An 18,940-nucleotide genomic window follows, 5' to 3' on the forward strand; every position below is an offset into this window, starting at 1 on the left:
CATTACAAAAGAGATGGAGATTTAGTCTTTCAGAGGTAATGTGTGAGTGTTGAGCCATGTGAAGGCTCATTTAACACCACTGTCAGCCATTCTTCATAGCAATAGCACCCTATAGGCCAAATCACCAGCAACAAATGGGTGTTTGTCCTTTAGCAGACTACTTGGTGTGAAAACAGACATATCAAGTAGTGATGAAGCCTTTAAATGATCAGACCCAGACTTCCTGGCTCTAACTTGGGTTACTGTAGTTCATCCAGCTGTACTGTTTTCTGATGCATGCTAACTTACGAGATGGACCACATGTGGCTTGTCTGACTTGCTTCCCTCTTAGGAAAGGGGAAATCTGGTGAAAAGAAACAGCAGAGAAGTAGATGAAAAATAGATTAGTACCAAAGGAGTCTGCATGAGTCTGTGAGCAGTTACTTCTGCTCAGCATATGGGATAAAAGCTAAAAGCAAAAAAACGAAAGAGCAGTGGTGGAAGTTTGATCCTAAAGAATTTCCATTTATACTTTGCTATCTATGCTTTTCTGCGCGCTTGGCAGGAGACACCATCTTGACCAAATATCATAGCTAATTTATGTGTACTTTTTTTTGTGATAACAATTTCACATAATATGCTACTTTCTATTCCAGATGAGTTAAATTGATTTTAAAACTTGAAATTAATTTTATTTTCAAATTGCATGCCCAATTGTATGAAGTACTTTTTTTTGTGATAATATAATTTGTCCATAAGCACAATTTATTCCATCAATGCAATAGTCACAAATAAAAGATAAAAAGGCGAATGGAAAAGAAAAGACAATTTGTTGTTATTTTTATTCTGACAGTCAAGCCTGTGAAAGTTTATTCTGATTCTACAGCAGACTCTGTCTCACCACCTCAGTCAAGTTGCTCGACATCAAAATCCTGACAACTTAACATAAATGCATTGCTGACATACTACTTGGCCAACGCGGAGGGTTCACACGAGCCTCCATTCAACTAAGGTCCATTTAATAAAGCTCTCAATGATACACAATGTTTGTCTGCATCTAAACTTATGTATCGACAGCACACTTTCTGAATGATGAACTGTGGACTCGATTTCATCATCACCAAGCCAGGACCTGTTATATAATTTCTAACTTGTTATTCAGCTACAAGAGTGCAAATAATGATACATTTCTGGAATTGAAACAATCAAAACATAATTTTTTGGGAGCGGTACGTGGTGACTTTAAGATAGAGTCCTCTCATCAGCGGGCTTCTTATCACACAGTCTTACAGCATAACGCAGGCAGCCGTGAACTATTCATCTGTGTCATTAACAGTATGATTTAATGCATGTACATCGGTGTTGATCAATAAAGGGGGCAGAGGCTCGTCAAGGTTACCACGTGTACGCGTTGACCCAACGTCTGGTGGCTTTTGCGTCACAGTCCGGGAGCCGCGCGCGTTTATAAAGCGCAACACACATAGACGCTCAATCGCACTCGATTTATTCTTCCACTGAGACGGAAATCAGGTACGTTTCACATTATGTTTCTTCTTTTTCTTTTTTTAATCACTGTGAGAAGAAGAGGTGAAAAGTTAGAGTTGCTTCATAAACAGGAGGACGCAGAAACGTAACAAGGAAAGAGTTTGAAAGAGCTTTTGTCTAAAGCGTCAAACAAATAGTAAATACGGCGGTAGGTTAAGTAAATTATTTTATTATTTTTTTTTTTTGGGGGGGGTGTTATTGTTAAATAATTGAATATTTGGTTTATTACGTATATGACGTAGAGCCGTAAAAGGAGCTGTCCCCTCTCTGTGGTGCTGACGCACGGGGGCGCCATTTTTAAAGACAAACAATTACCTTTGTACCGCTCTACGTTGTCAACCTGTCTTCTGTCCTTTCTCCTCTCCAGACAACATGAAACTGTACCTCGCAGCTGCCGTGCTCATGCTGGCATTTGTCGCATGCGCAGGTATGTCAACTTTTATAAAAGTTTGTCAACTTCTGTAACTTCGCTGTTGCGGTTTTTTTTTTTTGTTTGTTTTTGTTTTTGTTTTCTCCCTCCACGTGACGTCGACTGACTTTCCTTTCTCCCCGTCCATCACCCGCAGAGGCTCAGGATGAAGAGGTCAGTGATAAGATAACCAGGTTTGGCGACCGGATGCTCGAGATTGGCAGGAACCTGGTGGAGAGGACCAAGAACGCCGTCCATAGCATCGGAGAAAGCGGCGTTGTCGTCAACTCCAAGTAGGTGCTCACACACATAACAAATACGTCCACGTTAATACACACGTGCACACTGACTCTGGGTAACATACGGTTTTTTTTTTTAAACTCTCCTCATCAGAAACTGGTTAGAAGAGCGGTTTCAGTCGCTGAGGGACAAATTTCAACATTAGATCAGTCTCCCCCTGCATCCATCCTGACCTCCATCACCTCGACCCTCACACCTGAGTCATGTTGGGATACTGACTGTCACATAACCTGCTGATCCTGATCAGACCCAGAACTGACACGGCCTCTCTGTGTGTCTTTTTTCCCTTTTATAAATCTGAGCGTGCTCTATATGAAGAAAGAACGTGTGGAAAGTCCACAGTCATCAAAAATAAAATGTGTGTTTGCATCATTATTTATCAATGTAAAGAAAATCCACACTTCTTTCATTGTAATTAATGTGTTACATGTTGGACATAAATAAATGAACAATTCTGGTTTATCACTGTATGGCATCCATGTCTAACACATCACTTCATATCAATTACCCCAAAAAACTGTTTTTCTATTCATTTCAGAGCTCTAAAATATTTTTGATTACATTGTTTACAATTGAGAACCTGGATTATTTTCAAGTTAATTTTACGTTGCTCTCCTTTTTTATTCCAGGGAAACTTATATCTTATTCATTTCTTTATTATTTGTTGGTATCGATCGTATTTTTTTTTTAATGGTGATTTCTTTACATATTTCTTGACAATTAAGTAGATCAAGGTACATAAAAATCTTTAAGACTTGGAGTTTTAAAGTTAGATTCATCAAAAATATCACTATGATTGACAATCATTTCTTATCTACATGCCTTCTCATACTATGCCATGAAGTTTTGCTTCTTGGCACTAAACACCTCATCGAGACATGTTTCCAGTTGGTATCAGTTCTCCAGATTAGTGAGAAATTACTGTGCCTCACTTTTCTTAATTTGCAATACTATTTGAGCAGGAGCAAAAAAATAATAATTTACTATGAAGTAGATGTCCAGATGTTCCAGATGCCCATTTTATGAAAAATAAACTTACCAGTAGCATCTTAGTGGACAATGACTCATCCAAATCTAATTGAACTGATTTCAAGAAATTCCACTAAATCATTTGTTTATACTTGGCAGCTATCATATCAATGGGTACAAAAGCTGATCACCTTAATTAAAGAACAGCCAGCAGCTCCTGACAAACAATAAATTATTTGTGTCAATAACTAGTAACAAAGGGCAAGTGCCAACATGGCTGCTGTTCCAGCGTTTCACAACTCCCAGGCTAAAGTCACTGTTTATGCTGAGTTAATAATCCACCAGTTGCCCCAGTTCACTGAAATCGGTTCCAAAGAAGAGAACAGCATGACAGAGGTCAGCAGCTGGCGCATGGAGCTCACAGCCTGCATAGTTTTAGATCACACTGGAGCAGCTATTGGGGCTGAAATTAACTTTAAAACACAATGTCACAGCCTCTGCCTCTGTGCATGTGAAAGAAAGTTTGTGTGTCAGTCATTGGATTCAGAGAAAAATCCACTTCCTGAAATGGACACATCTTTTCTCTGAGATTAGAGGTGTTGGGTTTTGCCTTGTCTGCAAATACTACTGCGTTAAAGTCATGACAAAAGTACTAAGGGATGGCCTCTATCACCCTCAGGCTTTACACAATATCTAGTCCATGCAAAGAGCCTGTATTGATTACTTGCAACACTAAAGTATCTCAAACAAAATATAAAATACAAGTTAGCCGACGTAAAAATGTTTCTGCCAATAAATGGTATGTTTAATTGGTATAAAATAAACGCACGTACAGAATTCAGGTTAATGGTGCAGATAAATGAAACTAATGCAACATAATACAACAGTCCTGCAATATATTCTGATATTATGCTGTATGCACATAATGAAATAGAATTGAACAGCTTCTTACCGCTCAACGTTCTCTGCAGTGTCGGCTTCATGACAGATGATTTATTGAACGTTTGTTGTATTGAATTAACCCGCATTAGTTTTAGCTAGGCGCATCTAACAAAATGGAAAATTACTGTATTCTATAACTTTTCTGATGCTAGTTATGTCAGGGAGACACACACACACACACACACATCTTTAAATCTGTAGCACAGCTCAGATGTTCAACACCCTACACACAATTCGAAAACAAAGACAAATGTTGATCCCAGATGTTTGGACAGCTGTGTGACCAGGCTTGATAATGTAACAGAGTTACGAACTTTAATCTCAACATTAATTATGCGCTGGTCTTACTCAGAACGTGGATCAAGTGGCTCAGTAATGAAAGGATGAAATTGATTTTGTGGTGTACTCTGTTCAAAGAATGCTGCGCTTGGCTAAAAATGTTTATCTCTTTGGCCCCCCTCCCACTTCCAGTCCTCACTAAAACCCATATCTCTCCCGACAGAACAGAGACTTTGACTGGCCTATATCAAATGGGCTCACATATCAGAACCAAAGGGCATTCAGACAGTTATTGAACTCTAATGCTAATATTGATCTTTAAATGATACCAAGAGTTCACCAGATCAAAACAAGCAATGTTTCTTCACTTGAATGCCAACGTTAACATTGTAAAACTGCGAATATTTAACAGGCCAAAGAAAAAATTATCACAATTATACCATCAAACTAACAAGATCAAATCTAAAACAAAACAAAAAAATTTGTTCAAAGCTGCCTGCACGGACCATGTATTTTGAATCTCACATCTAAAGTAGACCTAAACTGAATTTCTTCAGGAAATTTAGGCCGAGTATCTCTGCTTTATCTATGTTAGTGTTTTCTTATTTACGAGAACATAATGAACAGTCTGAGGGACTGTAAGTTTTTGTTCCATTTCAGTGAAAGAACTGTTGTTTTGAATTTTTGTCAAGTGAACAGTGCCATGAAGCAAAGACAAAAACAACAGGTTAAAGTGTCATCCGATCAAGACCAACGTTCACGCTGTCATCTTACGCAAATAAAATGGCTTGATAACATGTGTTTCATTCAACTTCTGTTGACCGGAGCTAAGGGAAAAGGTAGAGTAAAGGGTCTTTGTAATTACTTTCTTCCCCCCCTCAAATTATTGAATTTATCAGATATGATTTTTTTTTTTTTCAATCTTAAGAAGTCAGAGTTGAAAGAAAACAACCGTCTTTATAAAGTGCTGAGAATTTGCTTTGTTGAATTTGGCACATCTAAAATGACAAACCTTTGGTTGCTGTATTTCTCTTTTCTCCGTGGCAGATGCATACAAAACTACTTGTTGTCAGTCTCATTCTAATAATACAAGGTATGGCTTACAAAAAAGTGTTTTATGTCTTCAGCCTTAATCACGCTATCTCAGAGTTTTTTTTTTTTTTGTTTGTTTTTTTTTTTGCTTGTGTGTCCTTGCTGTCATTCACTGATGTATCCTCTGCAGCATGCCCGGCACTTTCAGCCCAGTTGTCGCCTTCAGAAGAAATGGACTCTCCAGGACTTTTACGCAGGCTGGTGGAGAGAGCCAGGTATTTCTGAATGCACTCTGCTCATCAATTGCTCATTACTTCAACTAACATGGACCTGTCTGTAAATGATTGCTAGTTATCAGAATTGCAAAAATGTTTTGTGTACACGTTTGTGCGTGGAAGTTATATGTACCTTGTTACTCATTTGTGTACTTTTGCATCTCATAGAGAAGCTAAAGCTAAAGTCCACGACTTTGGGACAACAGCGCTGGGCTTTCTTGGTGCTTACTATGAAGACCACATCCAGCCAGTGACTGACAGTTACATTGGATGGGCCTCTGATGTCAAAAGCTCCATGTGGGAGAAGCTCCAGACATCCATTGAGAGCTACACACCTTTTAAAACTGCGGCTGATCAGCCAGAATCCAACTGATGATGTCTTGAAATACTGCTGTCTGAGACAAAAAAAAAAAACAAAACAAAACAGAATGAGATTGAAATAAAACTGCAGGCTTTGCATGATGTGGTTCTGGTTATGTCTGCTTTCTTCTGCAAACAAGAAAAGAAGCCAAATAGGGAATAGTTATAATCATGTAAATGACATTATTGACAAACATTGTTTGCAGATTTCAACTAAATTGTGAGGCATGTTTCCTTAGAAAGACAATGAACAGTGACATTCAGTTCATTCTTGTGTTTTCTGATAACATATTGATTACTTTTTCTGTTGTGGCAAGAATTGGGTTTTATTAACTGAATACAAGAATCGGGGCATTTGGAGAAGGAAGCATGAGACGGTGGCAAAGAGAAAGAGAGACTTTAAAACCGACTGATATTGATAATCCATTACTCAACAGTCTGTCTCAGGGTGAATGAGGGGGAAAGGTGAAGGGATACATTTCTGGTTGTGTTTCTCTGGGTTCAGCACAGTGTGTCTAGACTGGCCCCCCAGTTGACTGACCTGCTGACCATTTGACTCCACTGTCTCTGAGCAGACATTGTAAAGTGATTATGACGAAAAGAAAAGCTGATAAGCAGCAGCTGATGTAATCATCTGCTCATTTGTTTCATTTACTATCTTTTATTAAAGCAACACTACACAAGATTTCTCCTCTTTTCTTTTGCTTATGACACGTGATTATTACATGATATGCATGCAGGAAGGGGAGGGGGTTGGCAAACGCTGATGCAGTATCTGGTGGGATCCAAGTGCATAGCAGCATGAATGCAGATAAACTTACATTTAAGGAAGATTGCATAACCACAAAGATGTAGTTCCACATACAGTATTTAAATTGAATATCATGTACACTGGACTTTGTTTAGGTGAACATGTGTGGGGGTGTGCATGTGTGTGTGGGTGTGCATATGTGTGTGCGTGTATGCTCATCAGATGACGTTTGTTTGCAGTCGCCCCCTATATCATCCTGTCCAGATGTGAGGTCCGAGTTACAGACAACTCGCTTGCAGGGAAGACTGTCACTTCTTGGATCTGTACATCCAACACAACAGCAGGTAAGCTCTCTGCTCTGCTCACTCCAGCAGCCCTCACTCATCTGAAGCCACTCCTGGGCAGATTACTCTGAAATGTTTTTCTTTTTTAATCAACAGTTAGGCATTTGAATTTCATTCATTCTGCAGTTTTATCACTCGCTTTTCTTATCTCCAAAGGTTGAAATGTTAAATGTGAATTTTTTAAATGTATTTAAAAAAAAAAAAAGCTATCTGCATTTATACTGAATCAAATTTTAATTCGTTTTTGTTCTTTTATTTTGTTTCAGACATGAATGCAAAATATGCCCTGGCACTGATTCTTGCTCTGCAGGGTAAGACAACATACCCATGCAATATGGACAACTGCACTGTATTAATGACATGTTTAAGTTAATCTTAACTATTATGCTATTTAATTCATTTGTCTTTTGTTGGAAAAGACAATGAAAATCAAATATATATATATATATATATATATATATACACATATACATATACATATGCTGCATGGCTGGGTCCCTCATTGGTTTATCTGTGGTTGACATGTAAGATAAAGAATGATATTTAAAAGACACCGAGCTACTGAAGCAGAAATTATTCTACAGATATAAATAGATTGAAAGAAATTTGATTATAGATAAAATTGCAAAGTAACCAAAACGTGTAAAGAAGCTATTCTTTGGCCTTAAAAGGTACATTCTGACAATTGCTGATAATACGGATGAATGCTTGCTTGAAGAATTCCTCAAATACAGCAGTTTACATAGATAGCTGTTTCAAATGAAGTCTCTTGATGATATTTTGATTTAATCTGAATCTTTTTTAGATTATTGGTTCTAACATAATCTTTTTCGTTCCAGTCTCAATGTGCCTGTGTGAGGCTCCCGCACCATCACAGGAACTTGTTGACAAGTATGATGCGTTGAGAATTACATTCTACAAGAGGCTGCTGAATGCTCTTGGCAAGGTGCAGGAAGCCGTTGGCCCTGCTGTTCAGAGAGTTAGCGAAAGTGAACAAGGAGCAAGTATACTGTCTGTGGTTGATCGGGTGCAGGACAAGCCTGAGCTTGCTGCTGTCCTCAAGGTTGCCAGGTACGTTCCCCCTACGTGTGTCTTCAAAAGTAAATTTTCTCCAAGCGATATTAATACATACAAAATATGGCATACTCGAAAAATACACGCTAAATAATAAATCATTTCAGTTTGAAGTTTATTTTTATTAATCCGTCTACCCTGTTTTGTGCAGTGGTCTGGGTGAGGAGGCTGCACCCCTGGTGGAAAAGGCCCGTGCATCAGTGCTGGGTGCGTACGAACAGTACCTGCGTCCCTACGTTGGCAGATACCTGAACGACGGCATTGACCGTGCCAAGTACTACCTGGACAAATTCCTGCCCGCTGAGTAAAGAACTACCAACTGCAGCAAACCACCTGTCAGCAACCTGTAATAGATGATAACTCATAGAAACTACACCTAGGCTGAGAAGAGCAATGCACAATGCAAATACAATCATTTGCCAAAAGCATAGCAAACATGTTGATACCATCTATGAAAATTGTGCATGTACAGTGTTTTGTGTTTGATACACTAACCGAAGTCTGTGTGTGATTGTGTATGTATATGTGTGAATGCGTTCAATAAAATGAACTTGAAACTATTTGAGATGTGTTTCTTCATCAGGAAACTGGCAGTTTATGCTGATAACATCAGGTTTAATTTGTCTGGCATAAGCTAAGATATCATTTTAGGGCCAAAGTTGCTCAAAGCTCCACTAATCATCATGTATTAGAGTTGCATGTACAAATTTCAATTAAGCTACAAAAACTCTACACTTAATTTAGTGCCACACAAATTAATTAAACATGGTGGAACCCGATTCGTGGCCTCAGCTCCCATTCCCGTGATAAAATGGGACTGTGATTTAAAATTAAAGCTTTACACTATTAGTGGCGACAAAAAACATTCAATTACTATACCCAGATATTAATGATAAGACCTGAGACTGTATCATGTTTTTAACTAGTATATTCTGTCCTCTCTCACTTAAAGTGGCAAAGACAACTGATCTTCTTAGTGATGATACTAGATTGTTATTCAGCAGTACTAAATGTGCTCAGATTTTCAATCATGGAGTTTTGTGCAGCATCACGATACGTGTATTATTATTATCTTTTTTAAATATACATATCTACGTCATATCATAGACTCTGATAATTGTAATCTTTTTCAGGTCAGGTCCACACTCATAACTCCTTTTCCTCTTTCTCATTTTATGTTGTTTAAAATAAACTTAAATCATTTGAAGACATGGCAAAGCAACACCAGACAAAAGAACTGATTAGTGTGTCATTGTTGCTGTAAGTGCCGATAGTCCCGCTACTTTGTTTGGTTATCATCTATCCCAACAGAGATCATCAAGAAAGAGTCATCATCAGCTGGATTTCATCAAAACTGCAAGTTCTCTGGCTATTAGACTCCCGTGCTGCCCACAACAGTTCCCAAAGTGACCTCAGCTCTCAGGTCACAAGCAACATGACATGTGAGGCTGGATTGGCTGGAATGTTTGCTCTTACAGATATAATGCCATTACTATATATATACACACCAATATATGTATATACCAATATACCAATATATATATATATAGTCTAGTGAAGTTCTTCACAGATAAACATGAATAGACACGTGAATGTTATGTGCTAAGTTTTTCTGTTGTCGTATTCACAAACAAGTATTACTGTCAATAATGAGAAAAAAGGGTAAAACTGGGACATGTTACTTTGGATGGGATATGAAACAAGTCTTTATCAATTACTAACCCTAACCCTTATGACATTGTTATTAAAGGCAAGCCCTTTGGACTTCACATCAAATTTAAAAGGAGAAAAGAAGTGGAGCTAATTCAGTGTTATCTTACAGGACAGTGGAACAGTTTGTCCTTCATACCAAACACCAACGTCCCACATGATGAAAATCGATTGACTTGACTGCTGTGGTTAGTCAACGTTTGCTAGATGAACTGACCTAATATTTCATAACCCAAATTAGACTGGATGATGTGTTCGACACACTCTAGACTTAGGACCATCTCAGTAGGACTTAGGACCATGCCATAATGTGGCATGAATGCATCATCTCTGTTATGCAAGTAACAAGTTTCTCTTCACGGAGGTGGTGAGGTGAACAAGGTGTACAGGCGTGAAGAATTAATAGCCCACAAGCTTAATCAATTAAAACCCGTAGATTCTGGTGTCAGAATCAGAATCAGTGGGAAATGTACCATTGTGTTTTCCCACTGCCGCCCTTTGATTCCTTTGCTAATAAATCAAATCAGATTGAGTTCCCTCTCGGCTCCTGATGGCGTTTGAAGCACAGTCTGATGCTTTATTCACTATCCTTGTGTTTGCATTGATAGCAACAGTGTCTATTTTATCTAAAATACAATATGACACATACCACCCAAAAACCTATAGCTGGTCATCAGTGTGTGTTTATCTCCCACAGAGTGCACTTTGGCTTTGGGAGTGGCAAGTCAACACATTTCCTCTCCTATATAAAGTAGCTGGAAAGGCAAAGGCTCCTATGTTGTTTTCAACACAGTTATTTCTGGAGAGGAATACAGTGAGTACTAAGACTTTTGGCTTGTTTACTGATAGGCTGTAAAGGTCTTATATATATTCTATATATATATATTATATATATTAACAAATATATATATGAATGTAGCTCCGGTTATCATTAATTTTAAAAGAGAATTAATATTTGCTGATGTAGCTGTGTTTAGCAGAGCAGAAAATCATAAAATGTTTAAAGACACACCATTTGGACACAGACAATTTATCAATTCATAGACAGGCTAGCAACGACAAACGAGAAGGCAAATCTATGACAATGTCTCACCCTAGTGGATAAAAGAGGTAACCTTTAAAAGTCTCCTTGTTCTCTTTCCTCACAGATTGGAGCGACACAATGAATAAGCTGCTGGTTGTCACTGTGCTTGTTTCACTCTTTGCTCTCAGTAAGTGTACCTAACCTGACGTCAGAACAGAAATAAACCAAATAGGAAATATATATATGTTATCCCAGATCATTCGCAATACCCTTTGACCCCTCTGACCTGATTTTTCTTTTCACAGGCGCTGAGAGCTTCCGTTTGCCGAGGCAGACTGAGGAGGAGCAGGGGACCATATCCGCGATCACAGATAAAATAAGAAACCTCTATGGCAATACAGTCAACACTGCCAATGAGTACCTGGGAAAACTGAAGGGCATGAAGCTGGAAGAGAAAGTAAAGTAAGAGATCTTAGTTGCAGATTCATCAATACAGCAAAATCAAACTTGAGAGAATTGATAGTTAAACACTGCTCTGTTGCCTGCAGGAATTTTTACTATGAAACCTCCACAGTTGTGGGCACATATGCTGGCATCCTGCAGGACCAGTTTTACCACTTCATCTACCCCCAACAGTAAACAAAAACCGATCTCCAGTAACTACAGCTAAAAATTTTCATGCCATCATTCATCTCACCTCAGCCAAGTCCCACAACCGCAAACATCTTCAGAGACAATGTGCCCGGTGCTCGTTGTGCTGCCTCCTGGGGCCTCTGTACTGGCAGCTCACACTCAATGTGGACTGTATTTGGGGAAAAAAAAAAAAATTCATTAATGACAGCTTCTGAAGAGGAGGACAAGAAGAGAAGAAAACAGCGTCTTTTTCATGCAACAACAATTTTTTTCTTCAGATCTGAGTCAGATCTATTGCCATCTATTTTGTGTCCTTATTTTTTGACTCTAAATCCATCTCTGAATAAATTTAAATATTTGTATCTTGAAATAAAATATTTGTACAAAAAAAAAAAACCCATCTGCATTTGCATTGGTAACTTATTATTAGCATTTCAAGCATTAAATTGTGCATATTTTCCCACTTGTGTAAGACCTGTGTTTCCTTACATCTCACTGATGCAAAGGATCACGCGTTTCTGTCAGTATGAATCAGCAATGAGGCACCAGACTTTTATCAGATGAGGCAGCATACAACAAACAAAGGCGTATGCTGCAATTAATAATGGATGAAAAGAAACGACATGTAAAATGCCGGCACTGAGAAATCAATGGGGATGAATGAAAAACAAAGACTGCCTTCTGACAAGAAGTGATGCAGGAGCATTGTGATGATTTTTAATTAATGCATCAATCTTCAACATGCAGCTTCTTCTGAAGCTACAAGAAGCACAAACTGAAGGAGATACATTCATCTCAAGTGCAATCAGGTGCAGTTGTCAGAAAACATATTTACTGTACCGCAGACTCACAGGAGAAACCACACATCTGTGTGTATTAGAGGGACAACAGTATTCTAATACAGCTGACAAAAAACTGCTCCTGCTGGATTAATTGGAGAAAAGCGTGATTTGTGTTTGCTCTCAGAGTTTGTCTCGCATGGTTTCTCTCACCTGACAAGTGTAATCGGATCTGACTTTGACAGAAATGGATTTAATCTGTTAGCAACTAAGCCGCTGCGAAAACATCATACAGTGGAAAAAAAGAGAGAGATGGAGGAGAAGACCTGGCTGACCGACAGATGAGACTTTTTCCAAGTGAGGTTTGATTAATTGTGTTTCATGTCTCCAGTTTGAGTGCATTTCCGCCTCTTTTTAGAGCTGTCCATCCATCAGACATCTACACCTCAATGCTCCTAGAGATGTCATACCTGAGAGGGATGCTACTTAAATGAGTGTGCATACAGAATATCCAGCCACCAAGTGCCACACGTCATAACTACGAGCTGTTACTGCACGAAACCTGCGAGTGTGTGTTGAAAATGGATTAAAATCTACTGGATTTATGAAAACCTGACTTTCACATAGTTTCTGAAGGGACAATTACAAAAGGCAAGGAAGATATTTCTCCTGGGATTGATGATGTGGATGGCAGACCATGTAAAATCTCTCTTCCCATATGTGGAATATTAAGCAGATGGTTAGGGTATTGTCATATTTCTATTTCATTGGAAACACATCATCAATGTGTCATCCAGTGTCATCAGTCATAATTTACTGGTTGCTTAAAGGTGCTCTGCACCTTCGCCTCTCTCTCTCCGGTGAGAAATTATCTAAAAGGAGGAGAAATTTATTCTACAATTGCGACTTCACTGACTGCTGTCATTTGGCCCCCTATCCCACTTGTCTTTTATTTTATAAGCGATTTAACCTTGGGGATGAGATTAGTCAGTTGAATTACACTTGATCTGTCCATATCGCTAAATATTGACAATATTGTGAAGGAAATGGAAAAGGTCCCTGCTATAAGCAGGAAAGATTGTACATTTGTCAAGCCAGTAACAACAAGTGACAAGTGTAATTAATTAATCTGCTTTATATCATCTGGAGTATTGTTCAGTCATTAATGTTAAGTGAATGAATACGATCTCAATATGCTTCATTTAGCGCGAAACAAGGCTACTACATTTGTTGCCAGTTGTTCATATTGGACTTGTGTCACTGTTATAGAAGAATCAGTCGTGGCTCTACATTGTAGCTGGACTATAAATCAGTCTGCTAGTTCTGATGAGGAAAACTATATCTTCAATCCTGCTTAGTACTCTGATGCATATGCAGATGTACCATTTGGTAAGCACATGATAGACAGTTAGTTATGCCCAGACCTATGATGAACATTTCAGCATCATACAAAGAGGCCGTTACTTACATAAGAATTAAGTATTAAAAGAATCAGAACTCTTCACTTTAAATACAGATATATAGAATTTCATTTAGCTCGGCTCTTTTCTTTTTCTTTATACAGTGTGTACTCATTTCAGCAAGATATTATTTATAGATTGTCTAATTATTGAATGAAGGAAACTATTCAAACATTAGTTATCCTCGAGATCTTAGAGTCATTTGGTGTGAAATTGACTTTTTAGTCAAAAGCGTTCTCAAAGCATAACATCATGAAAACAATAAATAATTAACCAGTTGCTCCAAAATTTGTTCTTCAATCAAGTTTCTCAGTCTTAAACATAAAAATGTTTTTGTAACCAGCTATGAAACTTTTGGAGTCTTTCCTGAAGAAATAACTCTCTAAAGTCAATATTGTCATTGTTTGACCTAACAAGTATTTTAATCAATTAAATAATTGTGCAATCTGTGAGCTTTCAAAAAAAAGCAATATTAACAGCACCATGTTAACCAGCAGCAGCAATCATAATCTGCACGCTTATCTTTGTTATCATTGATGTTTGTAGTACAACAGCAGCTTGTTGAGCAATCAATGGCACCATTGTGAGCAGTTGTGGTCCACAGATTAACAGCCAAAAAAAAAAAAAAAAAGGTTTTAATGTTGCCCACTACGTCTAAAGAGGCAGCATGTCTTTATTGATCTTTTCTCTATGAAGACTACAAAAACTGTAGCCTATTATGGTTCTGGAGGGTCACTCTTGTTCTTTGGGAAGGAACTAAGAAGAGAAAACAAGGTGTGTCTCTTGCAATCAAAGTGGAAGTGTTGAAACTACCTCTGATAAGATTGTTAATGCAATTTATAGCTTACAGTAACTTTCATAAAAACAGTCTGTTCCTCCCACTTGTCCTGCAGATATAAAGAACAGCACGGGTCAAACAGCCATGACACAAATTTGGTGCACCAGAGAAACTTAGCAAAAACATCAGAAGTACAAAATGTATCTTCTCCTTGCGATAATTGGTTTGGGGCTCACAGGTAAATATTTGCCAGTTTGTCTTCAACAAATTAGATTTATTTGCTTTATTTTATGTTTAGCTGTTGTCTTTTTCTCCTTTTGTTTCAGGAGCATCTCCCCTAAATGACAACAAGGTGTGTCAGCCTCACTCCAGACCCTGGCAGGTATCTCTGCGTGGCGGAGGAAAATCCTGCAGTGGAGCTCTCATTGACAAATGGTGGCTTGTGACCTCCTATGAGTGTGCACCCGAGTAGGTGTTATTTACTAAAATATTTCATGTTTTTTAGAGATATTTTCAATATAACCAGAGTTTTCAAAGCCATTCAAAACAAAACTTTTAATGCAAAAGTTGCTTTCATATCAGGTAAGCAGATTTCTAATCCTAATACGAGTGCTTTAGTTTAATGGACATCCAGTTTTCTGATCTACGCTGACTATCAGCAGTTAAATCACATTTGTGCTTGGCAAAACTTTGCTGAAGAGCTTCATATATTCTACTTCATTAAAATTCAGCTGTGTATTATTTAAATCTAGCAATTTTGCTTCACCTTTAATTCAATTGTAGCAGCATTTTCAGCAAGATGAGTTCAGCGAGCCAGTCAATTTTCCTGAAAGGATAAAAAAAAAAACAAAAAACAAAACAAAACAAAACAAAAAAAACAAAAACCAGTTGAATATTTTGTATTTTTCCTCTTCTCAAGAGTGATTCATGCACATGCTGTAATAGCTTTTAAGAATTTATGAAAAGAAAATATACCATTATAATCCGTCTTGTCTCAGCAGGCTACTCAGTCAGCACCTCTGCAAATTCCTTTTGTGTTCCTGCATGAGAAACATTCATTTACCTGCTGTTCCTTAATAATGGCCACATCACTGTTTGAGGCCTGAAAAGTCCATCTGAGTTTAATAAATTAAAGCCTCTCTGTTTTATTGCCCCATCCACACAGATCTTACACCACCATTGCATCCCTTGGAGAACATGATGTAACAGCAACGGAGGGCACGGAGCAGCACATTCAGGTTGCTGATGTGATCCGTCACAGTCCCTACCGCTCACCGTTACACAGCCTCACCATGGTCCGTCTAGCTAGGCCAGCCCAGCTCAACAAGTACGTCCAGCCCATCCCTCTGCCCAGCCGCTGCCCACAGCCTGGAGAGCTCTGCCATGTCAGCGGCTGGGGCTCCACCATCCCAAATCAGTGTAAGTGAATATGAAAGTGCTGCTGTGAGTTTCACACCTCATTAACCTATAACCACACTAGAATTGAGTATAATTGCAGGATGAACCAATGTTCCCTAATCCAGTCCGCAAACATCCCTGCACCACAAAATTTAAACTCCAGCCTTCCTCTGAGTATCAGCCAAAGGCCCCTAGAGTTTCTGCTGAAAACAAACCTATCTCATTAACACAGCTTGCATGTCATTTTAAAACAGTTTAACATTTTGGGATAATACACTAATTCACTTTAATGGAGAGAGTTAGATAACAAGTAACGATTAAATAAGCAACATATTTTTTAATTATGGTGCTTTCAAGGTCTTGGTAGGGGAGTATATATTTGCTTTAATGCAGAGTCAGTATCTCTTCATGCTTCCACTTTTTGTGCAAGGCTGGCATCATAACGTGCAAATTCAACACAGAAAGGTCCCAGGTCCAAGTTTAAACCCAGAGGCAAAGGCAGTAACCACTGCAGCACCGTGCCGCCATGTTAAATGCATCTGCTTTGCAACTTTACTTCATGACTTCCACAAGCTGATACACATTATTGCTGCGGTTGGGTGAAATACGTATGATGTCTATGCTGTGCTTGCATTTTACACGTGCATCCTTTTTCATATATTGGTAGCTTTCAAGATACAAACATTCCAGTGACCTATTTCTTGTTGTGTAAATAGTCCTCTACAGCACAACAAAAAGAAAAAGAAAACTAATGGTAACCCATGCTAACCTGCAGTTAAAAAGAGAGAGAGAGGGTCAGGCAGCAAATTGGAAAAATCTCAGCTAGTAGTGTGTTAGACTTTAAAGGAACAGTTAGGAACAGATGAAGATATTGCTACCAGTAACCAGATGGAAAGAAAACCAAAGTGTATTGTTACACAAAGTTCATGGTTACTAATTGCAATACGTATAACTTTTATTGGTTGCACAGACTTCTTGTATCTTCCTCAAAATTAATTTGCAGATACAAACAGATTAAAATGCTTGGCCATAAGCATCAACCACTTGAGAAAATGTGAAAAATCCAAGTCTCATCTGTATAAATATAAAATGTGGTATGGTAAATTTTAGAGGTTCAGCATAACTCAGGGAAATGTTTGATTTTTATTGGCATTCGGGAATGTTAAAATGTTCATCAATATTCTGGTCATTGCGGCCCTAACAAGGCAAGAATACTCTGTTTTAATAGCTGCTAAAAATACATTCTTTAAGCAGAAGAGTTTCTAATTGCCTGTCAAAATGCCCAGTTGGTGATCAAGACTAATTAAAAGAGGAAGACCTTGAAAATTGTGTTTATTTGAGGTTTAGCCTCTATGCTTCAGTGAAAGTGGTGACAATGCAGAAAAATGGAAACTAATTCATAGATCTGGGGAGGGAAGGGAATAAAGAACACTTTCATCAAAGTGGCAGATTGATGAGCGATGGTACTGAATATATCACGTTGACTGAGTTGTACTTGTATCATAAGTTCAGATGAGATTTGAAGTACTTTGTTTGAAAGAGCCAGATCCTTAACTTGTCTTTATTCTCTCCAAAATAGATGAACCAGCTCAAAGTCTGAAGTGTATAAATGTGGCTGTTGTGAATGACGGGACTTGTATGGACTCATTGCCCGACTACGTGTACTGGAGCACGGGCATGATCTGCGCCGGTCAACAAAACACAGATAACTGCATGGTCAGTGTGGAGGCTAGCCCAGGAAACTTCAACTGCACTTGCAAATCCCCTGCTTGCATGCATTTACCATAAGCTACAGCTGATTTATTCTCTCCCTTCCTCCCCATCCAGGATAACGCTGGCAGTGTGATGGTGTGTGATGGCCAGCTGCAGGGTGTGCAGTGGTTCAACAGCGGCTGCAGAAACCCGGCTGACCCCACTGTCTACACCAAACTGTGCAACTATAGTGATTGGATCAAAAATGTGATGGACCGCTTTGCACCCGTTTTGCCAACTGAAACTCCTCCAGTGAGGACAACAAAATGAGTATGAAAATTTTAATTCCAAATAAGAAGAAAAGTAGATTAACTGTATACTCTCATTCATTCATTCATCTTCTACATCATCTTCTACGATAGACAGAGACCAACAACCACTCACACTCAGACCTACGGACAGTTTAGACTCACCCATTAAACTAAACACGATGTCTTTGGACGGTGGGAGGAAACCGGAGTATCTGGAGGAAACCCACGCCAGCACGGGGAGAACATGCTCTGTAGGCCTGGCAACCAAACCCGCAACATTCTGGTTGTGAGGCAACCACTATGCCGCCGTGCTGCCCCCCATCCCCCTATATTCTTATGTAAAATAAAATAAAATAAAATAAAATTGTGTTTATTACACCCTTTTTATTCCCTTCTCCTTGGCAAGTCATGAGCACTGTTGATTAATAGCTGATGCTAATTAGCTCAGACTTTTTTCCACACTGGATCATAACTCCCCACATGCTGCCGCATATGTGTCAGTGATAGTAAATTTAGCATGAAATGAAATATTCATTTGTTCCACATGATGAACACCAAAACAGCTAAATCCTAAATGTCGGTTTTTCAACAAGAATATCAAAATGATGCTAAAAGCTGCTCTGATCATTATTTTCTGATCAAATGGCTACATGTCATGTAATGGAGGGACGCTCATTGTGAAGATAATAATGAAATTTACAAGCACCTCTCTTCTTAATACCCCAAATCTCCATTTTGGCTTCATTATTTTTTTTTTTACTTTTTTCACTTCAGTATTACACTCTGCACTCATTAGTACTATTTATTTATTTATTTATTTTTTACCAGAAAGCACCTATCCTCAGCAAAAGCCCTTCCAAACTGAACTTACCAGATAAAGCTCCCTCAGAGTGACA

The 18,940-nt window shown here is 38.5% G+C and overlaps 1 protein-coding gene across 1 annotated transcript; it reads left to right on the forward strand.

Annotated features, from left to right (window-relative positions):
- Positions 1 to 14,841: 14,841 nt before the first annotated feature.
- On the forward strand, positions 14,842 to 18,063 carry LOC115044665 (trypsinogen-like protein 3). The gene is made up of 5 exons (XM_029503817.1): positions 14,842 to 14,881; positions 14,970 to 15,111; positions 15,809 to 16,062; positions 17,621 to 17,757; positions 17,869 to 18,063. Exons 1-5 carry the CDS (start codon positions 14,842 to 14,844, stop codon positions 18,061 to 18,063), a joined length of 768 nt encoding a protein of 255 aa, XP_029359677.1.
- The last annotated feature ends 877 nt before the right edge of the window (positions 18,064 to 18,940 follow it).

Source organism: Echeneis naucrates, chromosome 6, assembly GCF_900963305.1.
Source record: "Echeneis naucrates chromosome 6, fEcheNa1.1, whole genome shotgun sequence".
Classification (NCBI taxonomy): Eukaryota; Metazoa; Chordata; class Actinopteri; order Carangiformes; family Echeneidae; genus Echeneis; species Echeneis naucrates.

Excerpts from the sequence above, each read along its gene's own strand:
- LOC115044665 (XM_029503817.1), top strand. The coding sequence starts at position 14,842 with ATGTATCTTCTCCTTGCGATAATTGGTTTGGGGCTCACAG. Across the intron at positions 15,112-15,808 it reads TCCTATGAGTGTGCACCCGA|ATCTTACACCACCATTGCAT; the intron begins GTAGGTGTTATT and ends CCATCCACACAG. Across the intron at positions 17,758-17,868 it reads AAAACACAGATAACTGCATG|GATAACGCTGGCAGTGTGAT; the intron begins GTCAGTGTGGAG and ends CTCCCCATCCAG.